Source organism: Kogia breviceps, chromosome 5 (assembly GCF_026419965.1).
Source record: "Kogia breviceps isolate mKogBre1 chromosome 5, mKogBre1 haplotype 1, whole genome shotgun sequence".
Taxonomy (NCBI): Eukaryota; Metazoa; Chordata; class Mammalia; order Artiodactyla; family Physeteridae; genus Kogia; species Kogia breviceps.
Window position 1 is genome coordinate 67,253,175 of NC_081314.1, and position 25,932 is coordinate 67,279,106.

General features: G+C 54.7%; 3 protein-coding genes across 12 annotated transcripts; 2 read left to right on the plus strand and 1 right to left on the minus strand.

Annotated features, from left to right (window-relative positions):
• The first annotated feature begins 29 nt into the window (after nt 1-29).
• On the plus strand, nt 30-5,810 carry POLR2H (RNA polymerase II, I and III subunit H). Of its 2 annotated transcripts, none has more exons than XM_059063774.2 (5): nt 30-400; nt 3,390-3,473; nt 3,558-3,651; nt 4,449-4,532; nt 5,445-5,810. In XM_059063774.2, the coding sequence occupies exons 2-5, from the start codon at nt 3,425-3,427 to the stop codon at nt 5,560-5,562; spliced, it is 345 nt and encodes a 114-aa protein (XP_058919757.1). In that variant the 5' UTR covers nt 30-400; nt 3,390-3,424; the 3' UTR covers nt 5,563-5,810. The 2 variants fall into 2 exon arrangements, with proteins under 2 accessions (XP_058919757.1, XP_058919754.1); XM_059063771.2 differs by lacking the exon at nt 30-400 and adding an exon at nt 1,125-1,915.
• On the minus strand, nt 5,261-13,410 carry THPO (thrombopoietin). Of its 4 annotated transcripts, XM_067034151.1 has the most exons (6): nt 13,314-13,410; nt 12,952-13,079; nt 12,573-12,659; nt 10,677-10,844; nt 10,357-10,437; nt 6,568-10,240 (listed from the first exon to the last, which is right to left on the minus strand). In XM_067034151.1, exons 1-6 carry the CDS (start codon nt 13,324-13,326, stop codon nt 9,857-9,859), a joined length of 861 nt encoding a protein of 286 aa, XP_066890252.1. In that variant the 5' UTR covers nt 13,327-13,410; the 3' UTR covers nt 6,568-9,856. The 4 variants fall into 4 exon arrangements, with proteins under 4 accessions (XP_058919741.1, XP_066890252.1, XP_058919740.1 ...); XM_059063758.2 differs by lacking the exons at nt 6,568-10,240; nt 10,357-10,437 and adding an exon at nt 5,261-5,724; XM_059063757.2 differs by having other exon boundaries at nt 6,568-10,437.
• On the plus strand, nt 10,868-25,932 carry CHRD (chordin). Of its 6 annotated transcripts, XM_059063704.2 has the most exons (24): nt 10,868-10,885; nt 17,031-17,194; nt 17,427-17,530; nt 17,998-18,127; nt 18,266-18,394; nt 18,491-18,590; nt 18,714-18,801; nt 19,160-19,301; nt 19,417-19,557; nt 19,642-19,724; nt 19,801-19,948; nt 20,108-20,214; nt 20,339-20,458; nt 21,105-21,261; nt 21,608-21,828; nt 22,263-22,376; nt 22,700-22,972; nt 23,051-23,144; nt 23,261-23,317; nt 23,589-23,692; nt 24,163-24,265; nt 24,695-24,849; nt 25,012-25,114; nt 25,473-25,932. In XM_059063704.2, exons 2-24 carry the CDS (start codon nt 17,047-17,049, stop codon nt 25,526-25,528), a joined length of 2,877 nt encoding a protein of 958 aa, XP_058919687.1. In that variant the 5' UTR covers nt 10,868-10,885; nt 17,031-17,046; the 3' UTR covers nt 25,529-25,932. The 6 variants fall into 6 exon arrangements, 5 of the variants coding, with proteins under 5 accessions (XP_058919687.1, XP_058919690.1, XP_066890251.1 ...); XM_059063707.2 differs by lacking the exon at nt 10,868-10,885 and having other exon boundaries at nt 16,874-17,194; nt 25,476-25,932; XM_067034150.1 differs by lacking the exons at nt 10,868-10,885; nt 24,695-24,849; nt 25,012-25,114; nt 25,473-25,932 and adding an exon at nt 23,970-24,017 and having other exon boundaries at nt 16,874-17,194; nt 24,163-24,221.

The window sequence follows — 25,932 nt, forward strand, 5'->3', positions numbered from 1 at the left end:
GCCCATCTAAGGGAGCCGGCCCATCTAAGGGAGCCGGCCCAGCGCGGCCGGGGTCCGCGTTGGGGCCGCCTCCCGGGCTCGGGAGAGGCGGCAGGGGGCGCTTGGAACGCGCGAGCCCGGGCCCAGTCTCTGCCGAGGCGGGTGGCTGAGAGCGGCGCCCGGGCCAGGGCGGGGACGGGTCCACTGGCACGTGGAGGGGCTGGGCGGGGTCTGTGGCTCTCCGCGTCCGGCCGTCAGGGGCCGGACTCGCCGGGACTCTGTAGGGCCTGGGGCCGGGGGCTGCCAAGCCGTCTAAATCAGACTTTCAGGCCCAATCTCTCAGGAGCGGCGTCCTCTCTTGCTTTTCCGCAGGGGCCAAGGGTTCAGACCGGCCTGGCAGGGCCCCTCCACTCCGTCGAGGGTGAGAAAAAAAGCTGGGGGGACTCGGAGGGGGACGCTAGTGGGGGTGCTTGGAACTGGGACCCTCGGTCTCTCTCATTCCCTTCCTTTCTCATTGCCTTCTTCGCTGCTCCCCGAGGGAGGTGCACTTGGAGCAACTTGGCCTTCGGCTGGTGCGTGGGTGGAGGTGGGGAGGGAACGGGAAGGGGTGAGGCCAGAGGGAAGGGAGGTCTAGGTGCCTGGGAGTCGGGCGTGGGGGGACAGAGGTCGCTTCTCCCTGGCAGGGTCCAAGGAGAAATCCGAGTAGCTGCTGACGTCTAGCCGCCAAGGGGGAACGGCCTGCTGGCGCTCTGCGTTCTCTGTAAGGGTCCGAAGAAGGATAGAGCAGAGGGTGGGGTGAGCACAGGTGGATGGGCAGTGTCAGAGATAGTATCAGGGGAAAGGCCAGTGCCCAGGAAACAGGCAGTGTGCCGGAGGAGGCAGCACCTGGGTGAAGGGGCACGTGGGAGCAGCGGGGGTTCCCAGGAGGAGGGAGCAGTGTCCAGGAAGGGGGCAGTGTGAGAGCCGGCACCCTAGAGGAAGGGGCAATGTAAAGGAAGAGGTGGTATCCGTAGGAGAGGATAGTGTCAGGATGAAGGAGCACATAGGAGAGCTTGTCCAGGAGAGGGTCGTGGCGGGGGGGAAAGGGCAGAACCGAGCTTAAGGGGCAGTGCACAAGGAGGGCAGTGGGTGGGGGTTAACGCCTGCTGAAGGGGCAGTGTGAGGGAAGAGAGTAGAGGTGGGGACGGTGCAGGCTTTCCTCTTTCCCATGGTGTGACATCATGGCAAATTCCCAAACTGGACGGACCTGGCTCAGGTGACAGCCATCTGGGCCGAGCCGGCCCGGGCCGGCCTAGGTGCCAGCTGGAGGGGCTGGGTCCTGAGCCCTGCCGGGCCAGCGCCCTGGGGGCGGGGTTCTGCTTCGCTCGCCCTTCGCACGGACTGTGCCCTCGGCGGGCACGCGGACCTGCACGGTAGGGCTCGGGCCAGGCTTCTCTGGGCCAAGGATCAAGGTCCCGGGCTGGGGTAGGCCCCCAAGCATTCCAGTCTTCCTGACCTGGCTTCTGAAGAGGGCGCAGTAGAGCCACTGGAGAGAGCCGGCAAGACGCCGCCTCGGCCGGAGGTGGGACCTATCGTGTTGCCGCCCGGGGCGGAGTTATTTGGACCTGAGACCCGCCCTTAATACTGCTGCCTCTCAGAAAGAATCGTTCGGGGCGGAAGTTAAGGAGCCCCGAGAGCTATGTGGCGGAAGTGGCCGCGTTCCTGCTTGTCCGTGCGCACGCGTTGTTCTATTTCTTAGCCGCCGCTCTTCAAGCGCTGCCTTTTCCTTTCTCCTCTCTTTTCCTCCACGCGAGGGGGTTCGCGTACCCCTAGTCGTCGTGGTCGCGCGCTCAGCCCCTACCCTATTTTCGTGGCCCCCTCACCATGGCGGGCATACTGTTTGAGGATATTTTTGATGTAAAAGACATTGACCCGGAGGGCAAAAAGTTTGACCGAGGTAAGTAAAATTTGGAGGGGCTGTTTGGGGGAAGGGGCTAATCTCCTCGGGGACACGCCCCTGGGCCTCTAGTCCACCCATTTCACGTAGCCTACCCCTACCGGCAGGTCTTGGTGTAGGGACCTTTCTCAGGAAACATTTTACTGATGAGGAAACGGAGACTCCTCGCTCTCCCTGGCTTCACACAAGCTGTGCCCGGTGCCTGGATGGCCTTTTCTCCGGGCATCTTTCTAATCGCTACCCACTCTGTGCTAGGCGCTGTACTGTGCACCTTACACACACTTTATCTTACTTATTCCTTTCAAGAGCCTCCATGAGGTAGGTGGTGTCTTACCCATTTTGCTCTGAGAGACTAAGCAACCCACCCAAGGCTGTACCGCGAATAATCCGACCTCAGAGCCCATTGCCCTCAGTCTTTAGCTCTTTGTGAAATCCTCTCGGAGTTAGAGTTGACTGCTTGGTGGACAACTCTTTATTCTGTCATTGATCAATAATTGTCCTTGGTGTCTCTTCTTTTCCCTAGAGACTGGGATGTTTTTTGGGACAAAACCCAGTTCTTACACAAGTTGATAATCCCCCTAGCAGAGCACCTGGCACAGAAAGACAAAACCTTTGGATGAATGAATAACTTGCCCCAAATCAGGTTGTTTCTTAACCACCTAGGTAGGCCTAGAACCTGAATATTATTTGTTGCCAGAGGATCTTTGATTCTTTTTTGGGGATTCTATCTGCTTGCTATAGGTTGTGTCCCCTTTCCTTCGTACATATGTGGTTCTTTTTGTTTGTTTGTTTGTTTTTGTTTTTGCGGTACGCGGGCCTCCCACTGTTGTGGCCTCTCCCGTTGCGGAGCACAGGCTCCGGACGCGCAGGCTCAGCGGCCATGGCTCACGGGCCTAGCCGCTCCGCGGCATGTGGGATCTTCCCGGACCGGGGCACGAACCCGTGTCCCCTGCATCGGCAGGTGGACTCTCAACCATTGCGCCACCAGGGAAGCCCTGTGGTTCTTTTAAACAAAAATTATTTATTTTTGGCTGTGTTGGGTCTTCCTTGCTGCACGCGGGCTTCTCATTGCGGTGGCTTCTCATTGCGGAGCATGGGCTCTAGGTGCGAGGGCTCAGTAGTTGTGGCATGTGGGCTCAGTAGTTGTAGCTTGTGGGCTCTAGAGCACAGGCTCAGTAGTTGTGGTGCACGGGCTTAGTTGTTCTGTGGCATGTGGGATCTTCCCAGACCAGGACTCAAACCCGTGTCCCCTCCATTAGCAGGCGGATTCTTAACCACTGCACCACCAGGGAAGTCCCTGCATTTGTGGTTCTGATTGAGCCTGCACGTCTATGAGAGACCAGTGGATACAGGTTGGGTTAGATTGAGTATTCTATTGCATCCATCCCCCACAAAGTAGGAGTCTGCCCTGCACTGTAGGGTCTGCCCTGGGCCAGGCAATGACCTCTGCCACTCTTTCCCTATTTCCCTCCAGTGTCTCGACTGCATTGTGAGAGTGAATCTTTCAAGATGGACCTCATATTAGATGTAAACATTCAGATTTACCCTGTAGACTTGGGTAAGTATTGAACATAAACAACAGCAGGAGGCTTTTTGCCATTTCAGCTGTTCTTCACCCTCTGATGCTGCTGTTATTTTTCAGGTGACAAGTTCCGGTTGGTCATAGCCAGTACTTTGTATGAAGATGGTACTCTGGATGATGGTGAATACAACCCTACAGATGATAGGCCTTCCAGGTGAGGGAGTGGAGCAGGGAGTACTTGAAATATGCCTGAGGACTAAGTAGATAAGTGGTATAGAAAGACCCTTACTTAATTCATAAAATAAATGATTATCGGCAGAATGTATGTAACCTTAAGGAAATTGCTGCACTTAAGAATTCAGACATTCAGGTGTTTATCCAAAGCAGTGATTACAGTGTGAGTTGTGGCTTTTTGATGACAGAGGAAATGACCACTGAATGACCTAGGCTCTGTTGGCCTTGTGTCTTGGGAGGGAGTTTGGTGTGATGGAAAGGCTTTCGAGCCCCACTCAGTTCACAACTCAGCGCTACCACTTATTTGTTGAATAACCTTAACCTCTTTCTTTTTTTCTTTTTTCTTTTTGGCTGCGTTGGGTCTCTGTTGCTGCTCCTGGGCTTTCTCTAGTTGCAGGGAGCGGGGGCTCAGTAGTTGCAGCATGTGGGCACTAGAGCACAGGCTCAGTACTTGTGGTGCATGGGACTTCGTTGCTCCGCAGCATGTGGGATCTTCCTGGACCAGGGATCAAACCTGTGTCCCTTGCATTGGCAGGGGGATCCTTAACCACTGCGCCACCAGGGAAGTCCAATCTTAACCTCTTTCAACTTTTGTTTTCTCATCAGTAAAATATCGATGGTCATTCCCAGCTCACAGGGTTACTCTGAGGACTAAATGACATTATGTTTGCAAAGTGCCTGTTATGATGCTGGCACTTAGTTACCAGTTACCATTTTTAAAGGGCCTCTTATTGTTGTTAACTACATTTAAGAATAACTGCCACTATTGTTCCACAGGGCTGACCAATTTGAGTATGTAATGTATGGGAAAGTGTACAGGATTGAGGGAGATGAAACTTCTACTGAAGCAGCAACACGCCTGTAAGTTCCACTTTCTTGTGAGAGCCCTCGCCGCCTCCCTTTTGTGAGAATTTGGACTGTGCTCTGAAAATTTGGACTATGCTCAGGCTTCCTGGGTTTCTTTCCCCACGCACCTCAGACCTAGGTGGGACCCGGAAAGAAACTGTTTTGGCAACAGTTTTCAGTCTGAAATGTAGATTGCTCACTTTGCCCTCTGTCAGGACCTCAGGGCCTGGTAATCTAGCTGTGTGAAATGCCAAGGAAGGTTACTTCTCCAAGAACTAAATGCAGCATAAGTGATTAAACTGCTAGGCCTTTGTGTGTGTGTGTGTGTGTGTGTGTGTGTGTGTGTGTGTGTGTGTGTGTGTGTGTTTTGCTACTCTGCAATCCAATCCCTAGTTCTTTGGTTTCTCTGCCCAACTATTTTTTTCTTTTCTTTAAAATCTTATTAAAACAACATGTGCCTTTGTTAAGAAATTTGAAAAGCAGAGAAGTAACGTGAAGAAGGAAAAAAGTCACCTATAATTCTATAACCAGAGGGAATCTTTTACATAAACATTCTTGAATGTTCTAGGGTTTTTTTTTTTTCTGTGTACTTTTTTCTTTGAACTCATGTTGTTTATTACAATGTTTTGTTCTGTTCTGTTTGCTTAATGTTATGTAAAACATGTTTCCCCATGTCAATTTTAAGCTATTCCTAAGCATTTTAATAGCTATGTAACATTTCAGTAAGTGGACATATCTTAATTGATTTGACCATTTCCTTTATTCTGGGCATGAAGTATTTTCCACCTTTGCCGATATAAAGAACAGTTTGGTTCCTGATGACAAAACTCTAGAAGGATGCCTTTTTTTTCTTAGGTTGGGTTGGAGAGCTGCTGAGTAACAGTTGCTCTGGAGCTCAGACTCATGGGACTGGGTCTTCTGTTTCAGCTCTGCCTACGTGTCCTATGGGGGCCTGCTCATGAGGCTGCAGGGTGATGCCAACAATCTGCATGGATTTGAAGTGGATTCCCGAGTTTATCTGCTGATGAAGAAACTGGCCTTCTGAACCACCCAGGGAGCCAGCCTTGCTGCTTAGTCATGCAGATCATGGACGTTCGTTCAAGCCCGAGTAGCAGTTGCTGTTGTTCACCTGTTCAGGAGGGGCTGGCTCTCTGTCCACTGTGGGTGCATCTTTAGGAGGTCTGGACTCAATGGGAAACTGACTTGCCTGCAAAAGACCCAGTGGGAGAGCTTAAAATGAATCAGAAGTTGTTTTATGTATATGATTTTTTTAAATTAAACTTTACTTTTTCAAACCCTTTTCCCCTCTTTTTTTTTTTTTTTTTTTTTTTTTTTTGCGGTATGCGGGCCTCTCACTGCTGTGGCCTCTCCCGTTGCGGAGCACAGGCTCCGGACGCGCAGGCCCAGCGGCCATGGCTCACGGGCTCAGTTGCTCCGCGGCATGTGGGATCTTCCTGGACCAGGGCACGAACCCGTGTCTCCCGCATCGGCAGGCGGACTCTCAACCACTGCGCCACCAGGGAAGCCCTCCCCTCTTTTTTAACAAAGTTTTTTCCATTTATTTTAAAATCATTTTGTCCAGTTTGCCTATGGTATATTATGTTTCTGGCCCACAGCCAGATGATCACATGTCAATGTAGGATCTATCCCAACATTTTGGTATCTGGGTTCAGGGTTATTTCTGTCTCCTGACTGACTACCCCAATATTTATCCTCCAATGTGATTTTCTGTCTGAGAGAGAGAGTGTTGTGCTTTCGGCTCCTGAGGGCACCACCCATTTGGCATAGAATCCTGAATAGGCAAGGAGCTCTGCTTGTGTTCTTCCAACACTTTCAGTTTCTCAGGAAGTCAGATCACGTTGACTTGAATGAGTTGCTTGCATAGCCTGGAAATGTTCGTCATTTTTATGGAAGCGTTGAGGTGACACTTTTCAACACATGCATGGGACACAACTCTGAAGATGAGAGGAAGAACGATTTGGTGGTTGTGGAAGCAGGTGGAGGAGTTAGCTCTCTGCTTTACATTCTAGCGGTGACCTGGAGGGAGGGTAAGTGGTGGTGGTTTTTACCAGTGACACTGAACAGGGAGCTGCCTCACAGACCAGTGAAGTAGACAGGGCAGCAATACCAATGAGGTTTGGCAGTTCAGTGCCAGTGCCTGGGACAATACAGCAGTCTGACTGCAGTCACTAATTTATCAGTGGGGGAAGAACAAAGTTGAGGAAATGGTGATGCTTACAAGGACTCCAGCATCGAGCTGGGTCTTCAGCCTGACATTTGAGGTCTCAGACAGTACATGGGACTCTGATTTCCCCTGGGAAGTTCAGGGTAACAATCCAGAAGGATCATAAGTGTGTATTAAGTAGTTGTCTCTTTTGATCTCCCGGTTTTGCCATGGGAGTTGGTCCTCCTGCTGGGATGCCTGGGGTATTTCCTTCCCCATCATTTTCAGGTCTTCACAGGAGGTGTTAGTAATAGTATTTAGGGAAATGGGTTGAAAATGAATGGCCTCTGCAGGGGGGAGGAAAAGGTGTTTCTTTTGCTTTACTGTGGGGTGGGGGTGAGGGGAGAGGGAACTAGGAGATGAAGTGGGAGTTGCAATGAATTTTTATAAAATCCTAGAACCTCTTCCGTGCAGTCAATTTTTTTTGTAGGGGTTGGAGAAGGATGGGTTTAGTTTGGAGAGGGAGAACCTAATTACCGATAACAGTTTGCAGGGTAGCTAATAGTTTGCGGGGTAGTGTAGCAGACTGTCCTAGCTGCCCTGGGGTGGCAGAAGAAAGAGAACTGGTGTACAGTTGAATAGACATAAGAGCGTCCTCGTTGTAACAGTTTTTTGTCTTTTCTGTAAAGGGAAGAAGGGACTGAATCAGCCAGATAGAATGATTTGGGAATGGGTTAGATGCTCAGTAGAGGCAAGTTAGTTCCCACTGAAGCCCATGGGTTGTTTACGTTTGCCCCAGGGTAAGTCAAATGCCAGTACTGGATGCCTGGAACTTTCTGGCTACATACTTCTTGCAGTTTTGCCATCTTTGTCTCTCAGCTGTCTGAAAACCCTTCATTCTTGGTCTCTGGTCCCTTTGGCACCTCTTGTACTGGGTGCTGGCTTTCATGTGCCGTAAAATATTTCATTTGATCATTAACTTTAACCTACTTTAATATTTCAGAAAGTTAAAATTTCCACTTACTATTCTCTTGACTCCATGCTGGAATTTGTAGTGTGGATGAACTGATTTTCTCCCGTGCGGAAACTGACACCGTCTGAGATTTGGATGGCACTTCTGAGCTTTGTGCGTTTGTTGACTTTTTCTCCATGGCAACTGTTCTGTCCATGGGGTGGTGGGAGGGAGACACCTGGAGATGCCTAAATTGGTCACCCCACCAAGAGCTTTGGTTTTCTACTCAGAACTCTTTAACTATTGATGTGTACTCTCTAAGGACTTGGAAATTTTTTCCAATAAGTAGAGTCACTGACTGATATACTGGACAGTGCAACACACTGGGGAATGTATGGGCTGCAGACTAAGTCATCCTAGGGTGTTTCTTTTCCTGTTCACAGGCTGTGAAACCATTGGGAACTTGCCGGGCTTCTCTGAGCCTGTTTCCTCATCCGTAAAGCAGAGATGATAATACCTACCTTATAGAGGATGTGTGAGTGTTAAAAAAGATAATGTGCATAAGTTTCCTTACATACTGGCTTTCATTCTACTGTTTTGGAATGCCTTTAATGATCCTGGGGCTTTGTGGTAGTGTTTGGAACCCTAGCTTTCTGGCTCCTCTACCTACACGCTAACTTTTCCTGTCCTTCGGGGAGTTGAGGTGGGAGAGGAAAGAGCTTCCATTAGTTTTCCTACAGACACCTCTGGAGGTATTGTTGACCTTTGCAATGGAGTGCTTGGGGCAATATAAACCTCTGCTTCCCAAGCACCATGGTGGCATTTATTCAGAAAGCCCCATCAGCCTGGCTTCTTTTCTAGAGATCCCCTGGCAGAGTTTATGGTGTCACACAGGGTTGATTTTTAGATACTATACACTTCTGGGAATTGGGAAATGAGCCTTCAACTTGCACTTGACTTATGCTTGTCCCTCCTGCTGTGTGAGCTCTAGGAGACTGACTCAAGCCACTTCCTGCATTTCCCCCTGACCTCCACAGGAGGGAGGCAGGAACCCACGCCTGGTGAAGCTTCCTGCTGAGCTGCTGAAGTGCTGGCTGTTTGCTCAGCTGTCACATCCAGGTCTCATCTTGTCTGACTGACCCGTCTGCACAGCCTTACCTGGGGTGTAAGGCTCTCCAAAGCTTCCTGTTAGCTTTTTCTCAGGGAGGGGGGATCTTTTGCCCATGAGAAGAACATCTTCCCCTCGCTTTGCAGGTAGCTTTTGGGTCCTCTCGTTTATTCTGTCTTTATACAGTCTCAGTTTTGTCTATTGCATAGGAACTGCTTTTCTGAGAGACTTCTCATTCATTTCTCAAGAGTAAGTATCTCCTAAGAAAAGGAGATCAGAGCCCCATTAAGAATGATAATAAAGGGGGCAGAGACTAACCTTAGTTCTGAGTAGAAAACCAAAGCTTTTTTCTGTCATAAGCCCTACCTTTGTTCAGAAGCTAGGCCAGGCCAGGCCTTTGCAGAATTATCATACGAAAAAGAGTATATAGAGAAATAGTAAGTTATAAATTTGTGCAGAAAATAGACCAGAGATAACTAACTGCTCTGGTGAACATTATTAATAGTTTAAAAAAAAGCTTTTGTAGTTTTATGGCATGTAGTAAAAAATTATACTTTTTCTGTCCTGCATGTCTCCCTTCACCAGGGCTTTGGGTTTCAGGTGAAAGCAGGAAATCTGGTAAAGGCATATCTCGGAGATATTGCGGGTTCAGTTCCAGACCACCACAATAAAGTGAATATCACAATAAAGCGAGTCACACAAATTTTCTGTTTTTTTTTGGTTTCCCAGTTATCTTTACATGATACTGTAGTCTATTAACCATAATAGTATTATGTCGAAAAAAAAAAGCAATGTACATGCCTTCATTCAAAAATACTTTATTGCTAAAAAATGCTAACCATCATCTGACAACACAGGGTTGCCACAAATCTTCAACTTGTAAAAAATGCAGTATCTGTAAAGCATAATAAAATGAAGCGCAATAAAATGAGGTATGCCTGTATAGCTGCAGTTGTCTCCCAGGGCCTCTCCTCCGAGTAAGGGAATTGTACTTGGGAGGCCATGCTGATGTCGGCAGTGCCTGAGTACCTTACTCTTCCTGAGACAGATTCCGGAAGTGAGAGTGGGCTGCAACTAGAAGACGACTGGTAGGGTTGGGTGTGATAGCAGAGGGGTCAGGAAGCAGGGGTTGGAGCTGGACCGTGGGGATGGGCAAGGTCGGTGAAGGAGAGAAGAGAGTGTACTGTCCAGGAGGAGGATGGGCTGGGGAAGGAGACTCTCCAGGCTGGAGGTAGGGTGGCAGGGAGTCCATGTCTGAAGTTTCCGGAGGAATATCCGGGGCTCTTAGGGCCCTGGGTGTGGGTCCAGGAAAGAGTCTGTGAATTCCACTCAGGGGTCCATGTGTCCTGTTCAAGTGTCCAGGGATTTGGTCTAGGGACCTGGAGGTTTGGTTCAGCAGACCAGGAATCTTGGCTCGGAATCCCTGCAGCCTGTTCAGAAGTCCAGAGCCAGTAGTTCTGGCTGAGACACTGGAGTTTGTCTCCAACAATCCAGAAGTCCTGTTTGGGAGCTTGTTCAGTGTGAGGAATGGAGAGGTGTTCCCCGGGATAGCTGTGGTAGGTGGGGCCCGCTTGGCACAGAGGGTGGGTCCCACTACAAGCAGCAGGAAACGCACCTTTCCTCGGAGCAGTCGTTGGAAGCTCAGGAAGATGGCACTGGGATCCTTGTGAGCTGTGGTCCTGCCCTGTGCAGAAAGCTGAGGGCAGAGGAGGGGCCTGAGGCCAGAGACCTGGGCCAGATATCATGCCTCCCTGTCTATGTGGGAAAGATAGGGTACCAGAACCCAGGCTTTGTGGCTGGAGGGAGCACTCCTTAGCAGGTCAGCTCTTCCACCCTCAAGATTTCTAAAATTCCCCTTTCTTCCCTCAGGTCTTCTGAGGGGACCGAGTCAGAAAAGAAAGACAGCGTCTATAGTTCCCTTGACTGGGGACTTACCTGGGTTCCTAGGAGGCCCTGCAGGGCCCCAAGGAGGAGGCGGACCTGTCCAGAAAGCTGCATCAGTAGGGATGAGAGGCAAGTGGGTCCCAGCTGTCCCCGCGCTGCCATCACTGCCTCCAGCAGAAGGCTCGTGGCTCCCAGAACGTCCTGTGCCTTGGTCTGTTCCTGGGAAAGAGATGGAAGAGAGAAGCGGACAGCTTCAAAGGGTATGCTAATAGCGGGTGGGGAACCTGTAAGAGTAGCCAGCAGAATGAATCATAGGAGCTGAGAATTGGACAGGACCTAGGTCCCACCCAGTACAGGAATTCCTTCAGTCTCCCGACAATTGGTCATCAGCCTCTGCTTGAATAACGCCAGTGTCCAGTAATGCAGCCTGGTCTCACATGTAATTTCAGTGAGAAAAGCTCTTTTTTTTTTTTTCTTACATTATGCTGAAATCTGCCCTATTATATAGCTTTTACCTCTTGCTTCTAGTGCTGCAAATCTACTCTTTCTGCTACAAAACCAGGATCATATGATTTAAAAAATTAATGTAGATATAAGACCATCATAAAGATTATAAAGATGAAGGGAAGGGGCTTGCTGATAAATGGCAGAGCTAGAACTACAAGGGATCATTAGCAATTACCCTTCCTCCCCGGCCCAGTCCCCCAGAAGACCTGAGGGAAGCAAGGGAATTCTAGGGATCTTGAGGGTAGAGGAGCTGACCTTCTAAGCAGTGCTCCCTCCTGGTAGGTTTCCTGAGTGAGTCTCAGACTGAAGCACTTCATGCTGTACCACAAGACTGACACTCTTCTCCAAGCTAATCACACAAGCTTTATTATTTTTTTAAACCATTCCTCACATAACATATTTTCTAACCTCTCACTGTTCAGGTTGCTTTCCTCCTTTTGGAAACATGCTAGTTTAATATGGTCCCTCTGAGTAAATTAGCATGTTTCTAAAAGAGGATAGCTAGTACTCATGCAGTAGTTTAAGTGCAGTCCACTCAGAATAGAGTTTTTTTTTTTTTTTTTTTTTTTTGCGGTACGCGGGCCTCTCACTGCTGTGGCCTCTCCCGTTGCGGAGCACGGGCTCCGGACGCGCAGGCTCAGCGGCCATGGCTCACGGGCCCAGCCGCTCCGCGGCATGTGGGATCTTCCCGGACCGGGGCACGAACCCGTGTCCCCTGCATTGGCAGGCGGACTCTCAACCACTGCGCCACCAGGGAAGCCCCCAGAATAGAGTTTTTTAGGAAGATTTCTACAATGTGGATGTTAAACATCTAAAGCCATCTATGATCCCTACCTTTTTAAGTAGCTACTTCAATAATGTTGTTACAATGCTAAGTTTGGGGTCAATCCAACCCTCCCAGGTCCTTTTCATAGTAAGTACTAGGGCTAGAAGTTTATATGAGGGAAGTAGGGACACTGTGGCCTGAAAGCTGGAATAGGACTTTATTCAATTACTTTTCACATCTAGAATTTTATATACATCTCTGTTAAATTTCACCTTGTTTTTGACCTAGGCTTTTAGCAGTTTGAACCTTATTTCTGTTTTTTTGTTATTTTAGTTGTGCATCCCAGTTTTGTGTCATCTGAGGATGACAGATCAGTCTTGCTCCTTCACACCAACTTAAGAGGTTGAACAGACATAGATCAAAAGCATGGCCATGAGAGACTTCTATCCAGCTTTTGATGGTGGTCAACTTTGACTCTATTTTACATACTGGACCACAGGCCATCATCTTGTCCAGAGGATAGCCCCATAGTAGAATGTATGTTGGGTTAGGGTGGCCAGGCTGAAGGTGAGATCTTTTTAGGGAGCTCAGGAATTTTGAAAAACCCATGGGAATCAGTAGGAAACACATGAAGACAGGATTCGGGAAACCAAGGGAAAGGATGGCTTTCTTACTGTCTGGGTTTTCCATTCTCCCAAGCTGAAGTCCACAGCAGGCAGCAGGACGGGTGTGGACAAAAGGTTAACGTCTGGGCACTGGCTCTGTTGAAAAAGATTGGTGGGGGGATGGTGGAGAGGGCGCTGAAATAGAGGGGGTTATGGTGGCCCAATTACCAGGACAGGCTTCCATGAGTAATGTAACCAGACTAGAGCTTTTAAGAGAGGGTTTGATTGTAAACCATAATCCTTGTAAAGGGGTAATAATCAGGGGGTGGTGGTCTTACCGAAGACAATATTGGAAGAGTAGTGATTGGAGGGAATGAGAGGAAGTGATGGGAGTCAGGGTATCTCACCAGTTAGATGGATAGTGGGGAGAGTGCTTGGGGATTCTCACCAGTCTGCTGTGAAGGACATGGGAGTCACGAAGCAGTTTATTTAGGAGTCGGGGGTCACAGGCAGGAGGAGCCGGGCTGGACAGAGTTAGTCTTGCAGTTAGGAGAAGCATGACCACGAGGAGAAATTCTTAGATGAGGAGAGGTGAGGTTGAAAGGGGTGGATAAGGAAGAAATCATTGTTGGGTAGTGGTCCAGGAATTCCCACTTAGGACCCAGACCTGAAATCCAGGGAATCTGCCTCTCAGAGGCCTTATTCCTGGGAGATTGAGGTCCCCCTGCCCCCGCACCACAGCACATCTCCCTTCTCTTTCCCCTCTACCAAGTTCTGATTTGGCCCTAGGTCTCTCAAGTGTTTTCTTACCAGTCAGCTCCATTCTGGCCAGGCTGTCTGGTTGGAGTGGCTCCCTGGGGGCCTCTCCCCTGAATCCGTCCTGAGGCCATGGAGGCGGCTTGGGCTCTTGCACTTCTGGGCAGAGTAGGGTGGGGCACAGGTGGGGCACAGGTGGGGCACAGGTGGGCCAAGGAGGAGGGTCTAGAATCTATCCTGCAAGTGACAGGAATAATGAACATTACACTCTGCCTGGCTGGTGGAGCAGATGCTGGGAGGGTGTGAGATGCTGACCAGCCTAGAACTGCTAAAGCTCGGACTGCTCCCGCATCATCTTGTGATGGTAGCATACGGCATCTCCTCTTTGTCAGGGTTCCTCAGGACATCTGAGGTGGCTCTGATGCCCCTGCCCCCTGCCGAGAGCAGCAGGACAGGATATATACACACACATCTAATTGGCCTCAAAGTCTGAGCAACCCTGTTTGGTTGGAGAAAATCTGGGATGGGGATAGAGAAGGGAAGTATTGTGGCACAAGCCTGGAGAAGAGATTGGAAATGGGATACAGGGCCAGGACGAGGAGCTAGCGAACATGTACAATGTGCTCAGGGGTAGCTTGGGGAGTAGGGTTGAGGAGGGAAATTGGGCAAAAATGAAACTTAACTACTAAAGGTCGGTGATTAAAAGATTGAGAAGGTGGTGTAGGAGAAATTAACCTCTCATTCTTTTTCTATTTACCCCAACATACAAAGCCTCTTGGAGTTTCTCTTTGCACTCTAAGTTCTGAAATGCTGGGTTATCCAAGGTGAAGAGATGGGCTAACAGTCCTGGAACTTCCTTCCTGAAGCAGTTGCCCAGGAATGAGCACATGCTGGGTGAGATGATGCCCACCTTGCAGGGCTTACCTCGCCTTAGACACCCACCATATCTGTCTCCTAGCTTGCACCTTCCTCCCTGCCCCCTCTGCAGACCCCTTCCGGTTCCTTTGCAGGACCCCACACATGGCTTCCTCCTTCTTTCACAAGTTGTGCAAAGAGGCCTGCACCTGATTCAATATTGGGATTTCCTGTAGGTCTGTCAACATGCATGCGCCCTCCTCCCATTACCCTCTCCTTGTGCCCTGGCTTGCCTGGCCCAGCTTCCCCAGCCCCAGGATTCAGAACCTCGTGAGCTAACTAGGAATGACTGGGTAAGAATGGGGATTGGGGCTGTGTCCAGCTTGGTGCTATGTTCCCTAAGTCCAAAAAAACACCTTTCTTATTTTCTCCCTGGGCCCATGTCCCCTTTCCTTAGGGCCAGCCGCGACTGTGCTGTATTCCACCAAGTCTGTGATCAGTCCCTCAGAACCCAGCACCCCACCCCCTACCCCTGCTCTGTCCTGCTCCTCCCATTCTGGGAAGGCTACACTCTTCTTGACAAAGGTCAGTGTCTGCAGGTTCCAGTTTGCCTGCCCCTCCCCCAGCAGAGAGCCCAATTCCTCTTTCCTGTCCTTCCTACCCTCACTTAACTCCAAACCTTGCTTGCCACTCACCGGGTGGAGAAGAGCTCCAGGACCCAGGTGCGGAGCAGGCGGCACTCTGGGGAGCAGATGGGTAGGAAAACAGGTGGCGTTGGGGCATAGCCCCTCCAGGGCAGTGGGGTCACACGCCTGCCCAGGCCACTTCTGCCCAATCAGAGAGCAGGGAGCCACTAGACACTGGCAATAGCCCCCGGAAGTGACGCCTTCTCCTCCCACCCGCGCAGGACCTGGAGCCCCTGCCTGGACCATGGTTCACTAGCGGAGCCCCAGCTCCTCCACCCATGCACACCACACAGAGGATTTGAACAGGGGGTCTGTCTTTCCCTAGGAGATGGGAAATCTGGGACCTGGTTGGGGGAGAAGATGGGAGAGAAACAGGTTTTTTTCCAGGAGGATTCTGGCAGGACACTTTTGTCCCTGAGGAAGAGGCACGGAGGTCTGGCTTTAGACTGGTGGGTCTCTCGGTTCCTGGCTGTCCAAATTTCTTTTCCCTGGACACCACACCTGCTGCTAAAATCTACTAGGACTCTTGCTTTCCTGCTTTTCTCACCAATAACCCTCTGGGGGTCATGTCTTATGCCCCCTTTGCAAGTGGGAATGTGGTTGTCGCCTGTATTACAGAAGACCCTGTCAGGGGTCAGTGTTACCAGGAAGCAGTTTGGACAGTTTGAGAGGGCTTCAAGCTGAGGGGGTGCCTGTGCTGGATTAAGCTGTGCTCAGGTACCACTCTGTTGGGGCCCAGTGGCTCTGATGGCTAAGCCCACTCATCTCTGTGCCGGTGCCCTCTTTGCCTGCCAGGCCTTTCTCCCTCTTCCATCTCCTACCACTCCATATGTGACAAGAGGAATAACCAGGCCCATGTGTCCCTGTCTTAGGAAAGACAGCTGCTGAACCTCCCCCGCAAATACCTCCCGCTGGCCCCCCTCTTCCTTTGGCCCTGGCTCTAGTTCCTTTGCTTTCCCCTCAGTCCCACTCTCCCCACGGTCCGTCCTCAGGGGCCTCCTGGCCTGACCTTGTTCCCATCACCCCCTCCCCCCCAGTTCTTCCTCAGGCTGTCTCCTGCTCCTCCTCCCCAGGATGGGGCTGTCTGCTAAAGAGTATGGCCTAGATCCCGGAATTCTCCAGTTCAGCCAGACGAGATGCCTCCCAAGATTAGGAAGGAGGGTGCCGGGATGGTTGGGAGGATGGTGGGAGAGTGGGGGTGGGAGGGGGCAGGGAGGCTGTCATGACCAGGAAACCAAGACAAAAGAGGTTGTGGGTAGGGTGGAGAGGCAGAGGGTCCCCAGGGTGAAGGAAGAGGGTGGGAAAGTGCGTCAGGCTGGGGATGATGATGGTTGGATGGGCCTGAGGACAGGTAACAGTAGGGAGAGAAACGCTGTCACCAGTCAGAAAGGGGATACTATCTGCTTCTGGCTAAGTTCCTATCCTGGGGAACAGGAGAATGAGGAGAGAGCTCAGAGAAGAGGTAGGACACAGGCTAGGCAGTGAGAGTGGTGTGGGGTTTGAGAGATGCTGTGGGCCCAGCGTCAGGCGAAGATGAGTTGACGGGCCTTTTCTGCACATATTCATCCTTAAAGACAATTCTTCATCCTTCTTGCAGGAACCCAGTCCTAGCCCAGTGGCCGGCCCAGGCCTCGGGCAGTCTCTGCCCCTCCCTGGTCTGGGGCTCCCATCCTGGGCCGGACACGCACCTCCTGGTCCAGCTTGGGGTGGGGGGGGCTCCAGACCCGCCTCTCCTCCCCTCTTTGCGCCCCCTGGTCCCTCCCCTCCCCTCCCCCTCCCCTCCCCCTTCCCCTACAGCCCCTCCCTCCTCCCCTGCCCGGTTCCAGCCCCTCCCTCCCCTCCCCCATTCGCGATCCGGGCCGCTGCTGCTGGGCCGGACCCCCCGGGCTCAGCCCGGCCCCTCGCCGAGCCGCCGCCGCCGCCCCGTTTGCTGAGGAGGAGGCCCCCGGCCGGGGCGCCGGGCGCGGGGCATAAAACGGGCCAGAGCCGTCGCCCGGGGCACTAGAGCCGCGTACGGCCCGGGTCAGCGGCCGCCCGCCCGCCCGCGCTCCTCCCGGCCGCTCCTCCCGCCCCGCCCGGCCCGGCGCCGACTCCGCGGCCGTCCGACGAGCCCCTAGCCGCACAGCTCGGGCCCTGGCCCCGGCCCCCTCCCGCCGTACCGCCCCCGGCCCGGCCCTCCTCCCACCTCCCTCCTCCCTCTCCAGCTCCCTCCTCCCTCCCGCCTCCCCAGCTGTCCCGTTCGCGTCATGCCGAGCCTCCCGGCCCCGCCGGCCCCGCTGCTGCTTCTCGGGCTGCTGCTGCTCTGCTCCCGGCCGGCCCGCGGCGCCGGCCCCGAGCACCCAGCGCTGCCCATCCGGCCCGAGAAGGAGCCGCTGCCCATTCGGGGAGCAGCAGGTAGGTGGACGCCCCGGGGGAGGCGCGGGCGGGGAGTCCTGCTCGGGGTAAGTCTGCGCCCGCCCGGAGGGGGCGCCGGGCGCAGGTGGCTCGGTGCGGTGGGCGGCCCGGAGGGGTGGGCGGGGGTCGCGAGGCGCGTCGCGCCCGGGGACCCGGGGCCCGGCCGGCAGCGCCCGGGGCGGGTACACGGCAGGAGCGGGACAGCTGCCGCCAGCCAAGTCCGTCCCCGCAGGCTGCTCCTTCGGCGGGAAGGTCTATGCCTTGGACGAGACGTGGCACCCGGACCTGGGGGAGCCCTTCGGGGTGATGCGCTGCGTGTTGTGTGCCTGCGAGGCGGTGAGTGGACCCAACGGCCGTGGCCGGGGCCCTCGCGGGTCGGGGACTGCTGGGGTCTTGGGACGTCGGAGGGACTCGGAGTTGCTGAAGAAAGAGAAGTCAGTCTGCAGATATTTGGGATATTTTTCTGACGGAGGAAGCTCCCCCTTCAAGTCTCAGGTGTTGCCTATTATTGATCACCCACTGTGTGTCAGGCTCTTTGCCAACTCCATTTCGTCTGTCTCTCGCTTAACTCCTAGTACAACCATGCTAGATAGATACTATCATTACTCCCATTTTTCAGATAGGGACCCTACCCCCCAGAGAGGTTAAGTAACTTGTCTAGAGTTATGCAGCTTGTATGTAGCAGAGCAGTCTCACCCCGTGGGACGATCTTGCCCTGGTCCCGTGCCTCCTTCCGGCTCGCCTTTGAGTCTCACCAACGGCATCTTGCCCTCACTCGGTTTTCCCGTCTTCTCTGCGAGCAGCCTCAGTGGGGTCGCCGTGCAAGGGGCGCGGGCAGGGTCAGCTGCAAGAACATCAAACCCGAGTGCCCAACCCTGGCCTGCGGGCAGCCGCGCCAGCTGCCCGGACACTGCTGCCAGACCTGCCCCCAGGGTAAGGCCCGCTTCGCGGTGAGAGGAGGGCAGCAGGGCCGCGATGCTTGGTCCTGGGCCACGCGGATGGAGCGAATGGAGCGGCCAACTGGCCCTCCTCGTGCCCAGCTGAAACCCGCGTCCCCCACCCCCGGTGCAGAGCGCAGTGGTCCGGAAAAGCAGCCGACGGGCCTGGCATTCGAGTATCCGCGGGACCCAGAGCACCGAAGCTACAGCGACCGCGGGGAGCCCGGAGCTGAGGATCGGGGGCGTGGAGACGGCCACACGGGTAGGCAGGGGCTGCGCAAGTGAGGACCGGGGTCATGGTTGGGGCCGGGCTGCAGCAGCGGGTGACGGTACTAGGGATATCTTCCTTCCCTCACAGACTTCGTGGCGCTGCTGACAGGGCCAAGGTCGCAAGCAGTGGCACGGGCCCGAGTGTCACTGCTGCGCTCTAGTCTGCGGTTCTCCATCTCCTACCGGCGGTGAGAAAGGGGAAGGAGGGAGGAGGGGTCAGCTGGGGGCCAGGGAGGGAGAATTGGGAGAGGCTGGAGGGGCTGCTTCTGGCCCAGGCTCAGAGTCCGTGCTCAGGGGACTCTCATTACCAGGCTGGACCGCCCTACCCGAATCCGCTTCTCCGACTCCACTGGCAGCATCCTGTTTGAACACCCTGCAGCCCCTACCCAAGATGGCCTGGTGAGATGATGCCGTTTATGAGTGCTTATCCAGTCTGGGCGCTGTGCTGAGAGCATGTTCTGCATTACCTGCTTGGGTCCTCACAACAGCCCAGTGGGAGAAAGGCACTGACATTATGATGCCCATTTTACAGATGAGGGAACTGAGGCTCAGTAGCAGAATGTGACTTGCTCAAGGTCACACAGCTAGTAAGTGGTGGAGCCAGGATTTGGACCCTGGCATCTGGCTCCAGGGCCCCTTCTCAAACTTCCTAGGAGGGCCTGGGGGCAGCTTCCCATATTCCTTCCTCACCAGACATGGGCCTCTCAGCAGGCCTGTCCTGCATTCTGAGTAGAGTCTTCTTGTCTCTCTGCTCCAGGTCTGTGGGGTGTGGCGAGCAGTGCCTCGGGTGTCTCTAAGGCTCCTTAGGGCAGAACAGCTGCATGTGGCACTCGTGACACACAGTCACCCTTCAGGGGAGGTCTGGGGGCCTCTCATCCGGCATCGGGCCCTGGCTGCAGGTGAGGGGAGCAAATAGTTCCTGGACGTGAAGTCTGGAGTCTTCTCTACCCCCAGGAATGGAGTGGGCTGAGGAGGGGACTTTCTGGTGGGCTCTCATTGTCCTTTCTCCCCCAGAGACCTTCAGTGCCATCCTGACCCTGGAAAGCCCCCCACAGCAGGGCATAGGGGGCATTGCCCTCCTCACGCTCAGTGACACAGAGGACTCCTTGCATTTTTTGCTGCTCTTCCGTGGGCTGCTGGAAGCCAGGAGTGGGGGTAAGTGGGATGGGGGCAGCACATGTGAGGAGGGTAGGGAGATCACCTATGTTTCAGAGGTATCCACATGTGCGGCTGTTGCAGGACCAGCCCAGGTTCCCTTGCGGCTCCAGATTCTACACCAGGGGAAGCTACTGCGAGAGCTCCAGGCCAATGCCTCAGCCCAGGTGAGCAAGGGTCTGGCTCTTACTGCCACCGGCTCTGGCCTCTTGCTGTGCCCACCATACCCTGCTCTGCCCCTAGGAGCCGGGCTTTGCTGAAGTGCTGCCCAACCTGACAGCCCAGGAGATGGACTGGCTGGTGCTGGGGGAGCTGCAGATGGCCCTGGAGAGGGCAAGTGGGCCAGGGCTGCGGATCAGTGGACACATTGCTGCCAGGCAGAGCTGTGATGGTGAGGCAGGACGAAGCCTGGCACCCCGGGCACACACAACTGAGAGGCACAGAGAAGTGCCAGAGGAGGGGCCGGGGGGAGTATAGGAGGGATCCTGGGGGCTGGGGGTGTGAATGTCCATGCAGCAAGCCCGCCTCCACCTGTCTTGCCCCTCTGCAGTTCTGCAAAGTGTCCTTTGTGGGGCCGATGCCCTGATCCCCGTTCAGACAGGTGCAGCCGGCTCAGCCAGCCTTACACTGCTAGGAAACGGCTCCCTGATCTACCAAGTAAGAGTTGGGGGATGGAGGAGGTGGGAGGGCAGCAGGGCAGGGCGGGGCTTTGGCCTGCAACAGTTCAGGGTCCAGGCCTTCTCTGCTACTCCAGTTTGCCCTCCCTGACCCTGCCCTCCAGGTACAGGTGGTGGGTACAGGCAGTGAGGTGGTGGCCATGACGCTGGAGACCAAGCCTCAGCGGAGGAACCAGCACACTGTCCTGTGCCACATGGCTGGACTCCAGCAGGGAGGATACATGGTGAGTGCTTCAGGCAGAGCAGAGCTGCAGGTCCCAGGCACCAGAGCTGACAGTGCAGGGGGCTGTGGGAAGCCATGTTGGATGAGCAGGGATGTTCCGCATCATTCACTCACTCACAGGCTTTCTCACTGATGCATTGATTCACTGGACACATTTTTAGTGAGCCTCGGGTTAAAGACTGCAGTACAAAGAAAATCAGATGTGGCCCCTGTCTTCAGGAAGCTCATGTCAAGTGGAAGGAGTTACACAGGGAGAGATCAGTGCAGCAGATCATATAATAGTAAACGTGATCGCAGTGGCTGCCATTTATTGAGCCTTTCTATGTGTCACAAACTGTACTGGTTGTCTTGCTTCTGTTATTTTTGGCCCTCACAGTACTCATTTAATAGATGACGAAGTGAAGGATCAGAGAGATTAAATAACTCCTCAAGATGGTTGCGTAGGTAGGAAGTGGCAGGGAAGGGACCTGAACCTGGGCCTGCCAGGTTCTTATCCAGTGTTACTGGTGTGTGGAAGTGTGTATGGATTTAGTGAGGGCACAAAACATGGAAAGGGTTCAGAATCTTGGGCTTGTGTGAAAGCTGAGGAGGGGTTCATCTGGGACCTGGCAGGCTACAGCTGGGGCTCACCCTTCCCTGCCCCCCAGGCTGTGGGTGTCTGCCCTGGGCTGGGTGCCCGGGGGGCTCATATGCTGCTGCAGAATGAGCTGTTCCTGAACGTGGGCACCAAGGACTTCCCAGATGGAGAGCTGCGGGGGCACGTGGCTGCCCTGCCCTACAGTGGGCACAGCGCCCGCCATGATAGTGAGTGCTCCAGGGGTCTGCCTGCCCTTTGGTGTTCTCTAACCTGTGACTCAAGCATGTGAGGGATGGTGCCAGAGGGCCAGAGCCTGGCATGGTGTCTTTCTCTGTGCCTGAGCTCCAGTTGGCATCTGGAGAAGGTGGGGATGTATAGGGTGGCCCTGCCGGGAGACCCTCCCTGTTACCACACACAGTGCAGGGCTCTCACTTGCTGCTGCCCCAGTCCTGGGCCTGTGGACAGTGCCTGGCAGCTTGTGGAGTCCGTGTTGGGGGAGACGGGGAATGCTGGGATTGAGTCGCTGCTCTAGGCCTCCTTCTCATCTGTCACCTCTCCTCTGTCTGGATCCAGCACTACCTGTGCCCCTGGCAGGAGCCCTGGTGTTGCCCCCCGTGCAGAGCCAGGCAGCAGGGCATGCCTGGCTCTCCCTGGATACCCACTGTCACCTGCACTATGAAGTGCTGCTGGCTGGGCTTGGTGGCTCAGAACAGGGCACCATCACTGCCCACCTCCTCGGGCCTCCTGGGATGCCAGGGCCCCGGCGGCTGCTGAAGGGATTCTATGGCCCAGAGGTGAGGACGTGATGGTGGGAGGCAGTTTGGAAAAGATCTACTTTCTCACATGGAAGGCTGTGTGGGCCTTTGGCAGAAGCAGAGAGCAGGCAGCCTCGGGAGTCAGACAGACCTGGGTATGAATCTGACTCAGCCTTTTATTATCCATCTTCTCTCCTGCATCCTACTCTGGTGGGTCTCTTGGATAGTATGTAATATCCTGAACCTCCAGAGGGGTATGTGGGATGGACCAAGCCCCCCACGTGGGGTGGGTTGCCATGGAATCGGGGCCAGAGAGACCTGGCTTCTGAGCTCTACATCATCGCTGCTGGGCTTTGCTATCCTGGAGGCCTTAATTAATCTCCCTGGGCCTCAGTGTCCTTACCCGCGAATTGGGAGTGGTAGGCTCAGCCCTAGAGTGCCTTGTTCCCGTCCCTGATTCTGTCTACTCACAGGCCCAGGGCGTGGTGAAGGATCTGGAGCCTGAGCTGCTGCGGCACCTGGCACAGGGCTCTGCCTCCTTGCTGATCACCACCAAGGGTAGCCCCCAAGGGGAGCTGCGAGGGCAGGTAGGCAGGCAATGCGGGCCGGTGGGGATGGTCCAGGGTTGGGCTAGCACTGTGTGCCTTAGTCAGTCCCTTGCTTTCTCTGAACCCCGGGGCTGGTAGAATCACACACACTCCCTCCTGGCTGGTGGGGGGGATGAAGCCAGACGAGGTACTTAATGAGGCTAGTAGCTGACCACCTCTCCTTGGCAGCTGGGATGATTGCCATGGATAATAGCATCCTCCTGGGGTGCAGGGGCACTCAGGGTGTCTTAGGCTGACTGGCCGCTGCTGGTGGAGACGCAAGGGGGAGCCCAGGTGCTGCCTCAACCTGCCTCTCCTCTCAGGTGCACATCGCCAACCAGTGCGAGGCGGGCGGCCTGCGCCTGGCGGCAGCAGGGGCCGAAGAAGTACGGGTACCTGGGGCTCTGGATGCAGTGGTGGCCGAGCCGGCCGCGCTGCCCGCTGTGCTGGGCCCAGACGCCCCAGCGCCAGCCAAACCTGGTGGCCCCGGGCGGCTCCGAGACCCCAACACCTGCTTCTTTGAGGGGCAGCAGCGCCCCCACGGGGCTCGCTGGGCTCCTAACTATGACCCGCTCTGCTCGCTCTGCACCTGCCAGGTAGGAGGCCCTGGAAGGGCACACTGGGGCCTGGGTTCTGGGGCAGGATCGCAGCCAACCTCCAACCTCTCCCTGTAGAGACGCACAGTGATCTGTGACCCCATGGTGTGCCCGCCACCCAGCTGCCCAAGCCCGGTGCAGGCGCCAGACCAGTGCTGCCCTGTGTGCCCGGGTAAGTGCCCTGCAGGAGTGGAGAGGGTAATGGAGGGTCCACCGTGTGGGCGTGAGGCCTCTGTGGAGGAAAGGAGGGGGCCACTGTCTGCTTTCACTGCTTCCTTGGATCCACAGAGAAGCAAGATGTTGGAGACCTGCCGGGGCTGCCGAAGAACAGGGACCCTGGAGAGGGTGAGCAGAAGTGGATGTGGAGGTGTAGGGAATCCAGAAGAGCTGTTGGGTGGGACGGGGTGGGGATGGGAGGGGGAGAGTGTTTATGGGGGCGGAGGGAGGCTGAGGGGCACAGGTTACACGTGACGCCTGATAGGCTTCATCAGATTCACTGGCCCACAAGTGGGCCCTGGGGTTAGACTACTGTGGGGTTGGCCTGAGGCTCAATCCTTGGTTGTGGGCCCAGCCAATGAACTCAGTGCTAATGGCAGCTGGCACTGTCCCCCACCAGGCTGCTATTTTGATGGCGACCGGAGCTGGCGGGCAGCGGGCACCCGGTGGCACCCTGTCGTGCCCCCATTTGGCTTAATTAAGTGTGCTGTCTGCACCTGCAAGGTATGGCCACCCAGTCTTCTTTGGTGCTGCAACCCAGCAGGTCTGCAGAGCTGGGGAGGGGGCTGGTAGGAGAGGAAAGCCCAGTCTTGGTGAGGAGGGCTCGAGGATCAAAATAACATGAGAAAAGTTCCCTGGGCTCTGAGAGCTGGCTTCCTATGAAGGAAAAGGGCACGGGCTGATTTGGGTGTGAACTCTGGCTCTGCCAGCTGACTAGCTCCATGTAACCCTGGGTACTTTCTGTGTGTCCCTGAGTCTCACTTTCCTTTCCCATAAGCAGATGTGGTAGCACCTACCTTGCAGGGCCACAATGAGGATTTGAGTTCAGGTACATAAAAAGCCCCAGTCCAGGGCCTCTGAGTAAAAGGCCATGGATGTATTACTTTTGAGATATGGGAAAGGAGAGGGAGGAATCAGGAGGCTAATGTGCTCCTCCTTTTTCCTGATACCCCTCACTCAACGGATCCCTACAGGGGGGCACTGGAGAGGTGCACTGTGAGAAGGTGCAGTGTCCCCGGCTGGCCTGTGCCCAGCCTGTCCGTGCCAACCCCACTGACTGCTGCAAACAGTGTCCAGGTGAGGGGGGTGGGCACTGAGGCTTCTTGGGGCAGATAAGGCTTTTTGTCCTTGTCCTGGGTTGGTGGGGGGGATGCATGGTGAGGGGATGCCTAGTGAGGGTGGATGGAAGGGATGTCTCAGCTAAGTCAGTATTTACCCAGCATTGCTCTGTGCCTAGCCTGGAGCCAGGGATCTACACGTGCTGGAAAGAATGTGCATGTGTTAGTGGGCTGTGATGGGATCCAGTTCCTGTCCCATCCATCCACCCATCCATCCACCCACCCACCCACACATCCACCCATCCACCCATCCATCCATCCATTCACCCAAATTTATCACCTACTAAGTGCCAGAAACTGCTGGGTGACAAATAAAACCTGGATGGCCCTCACAGAGCTCACATCTACTGACCTCTTCCTCCTTCCTTCCTTCTCTCCCTGCCAACAGTGGGGTCAGGGGCCCACCCCCAACTGGGGGACCCCATGCAGGCTGATGGGCCCCGGGGCTGCCGTTTTGCAGGGCAGTGGTTCCCGGAGAGCCAGAGCTGGCACCCTTCGGTGCCCCCCTTTGGGGAGATGAGCTGTATCACCTGCAGATGTGGGGTAAGTGAGGGCTTGTGTGAGGCGGGCACTGGGGGCCTGGCCTGGGGAAGGGGAACTTCCCAGGGAGGGCAGGCTCCTGGGGGCGGGCTTCCTCCAAGAGGCTGAAGGCCGCTGTGCCCCAGCGCCTCAGGGGCCCTCAGGATCTGGTCTGTCCTGCACCAGGCAGGGGTGCCCCACTGTGAGCGGGACGACTGTTCACTGCCACTGTCCTGCGGCCCAGGGAAGGAGAGCCGCTGCTGCTCCCACTGCACAGCCCGGCGGCGACGTAAGTGAGGGGCTGGGGCAGCAGCTTGGGCTGCCTGTGGGGCGCCTGGGGAGGGAAGGGAGCCCCTGCCGCATGGCGGGAACAGCGCCCACTGCTGCACAAGTGCCGCCCCGTCCCCCACCCCCCCTCCGTCCCAGCAAACTTGTGGACTTGTTCTTGATCACCTTTTCTTTAGGAATGAGATTTCTGACGCTCAGAGGAATCAGGCAGCTAGGCTAAAGTCATGCAACTGGTGTGTGCTGACTTGCTTAAAAAATTCTGACCTTTCTGGGACCAGAACAGAGGAGCTCTGCTGTGCCCTCCCTGCCACCCCACTCTCCCTCACTCCTCTTCTAAAGTTCACTCCCTCTGTCTCCAGCAGTTGCAGATACCAGGACAGTTGCAGAGCTGGAGAAAGAAGCTGAAGGCTCCTAGGGAGTAGCCAGAAGGCCGCGTGACCAAGAGGATGGGGCCTGGGCTGGGGGAGGAGGAGCGCCGAGGACCCCGCATTCTCCTGCGGGAAATCCAGTGCCTTTGGCCCCTCTTTTCTGCCTCTTCTCCCTCCCCCACTACCTCTGGGAACCACAACTCCACAAGGGGGAGGGGTAGCCAGGGCCGACCAATGCCATGTCCACTCCAACTTTGGCCTTGTCACCCTCTCGCCTCTGCCTTAGAAGCCCAACCCCTTTCCTTCTGTACATATGTCACTGGCTTGTTGGGATTTTTAATTTATCCTCACTCAGCACCAAGGGTCCCCCCACTTCACTCCTGCTGCCCCTGAGCTGAGCAGAGTCATTATTGGAGATTTTTGTATTTATTAAAACATTTTTTTTCCAGTC

Coding starts and splice junctions, on each gene's coding strand:
- POLR2H (XM_059063771.2), top strand. CDS start 1,843: ATGGCGGGCATACTGTTTGAGGATATTTTTGATGTAAAAGACATTGAC. Junction 3,652..4,448: donor ACAGATGATAGGCCTTCCAG/GTGAGGGAGTGG, acceptor ATTGTTCCACAG/GGCTGACCAATTTGAGTATG. Junction 4,533..5,444: donor ACTGAAGCAGCAACACGCCT/GTAAGTTCCACT, acceptor CTTCTGTTTCAG/CTCTGCCTACGTGTCCTATG.
- THPO (XM_059063757.2), bottom strand. Junction 12,660..12,951: donor ATGTCCTTCACAGCAGACTG/GTGAGAATCCCC, acceptor CTTTTTCAACAG/AGCCAGTGCCCAGACGTTAA. Junction 10,438..10,676: donor AGGGCCTCCTAGGAACCCAG/GTAAGTCCCCAG, acceptor CTCTGCCCTCAG/CTTTCTGCACAGGGCAGGAC.
- CHRD (XM_059063704.2), top strand. CDS start 17,047: ATGCCGAGCCTCCCGGCCCCGCCGGCCCCGCTGCTGCTTCTCGGGCTG. Junction 19,558..19,641: donor GCTGGAAGCCAGGAGTGGGG/GTAAGTGGGATG, acceptor CGGCTGTTGCAG/GACCAGCCCAGGTTCCCTTG. Junction 24,266..24,694: donor CTGCTGCAAACAGTGTCCAG/GTGAGGGGGGTG, acceptor CCCTGCCAACAG/TGGGGTCAGGGGCCCACCCC.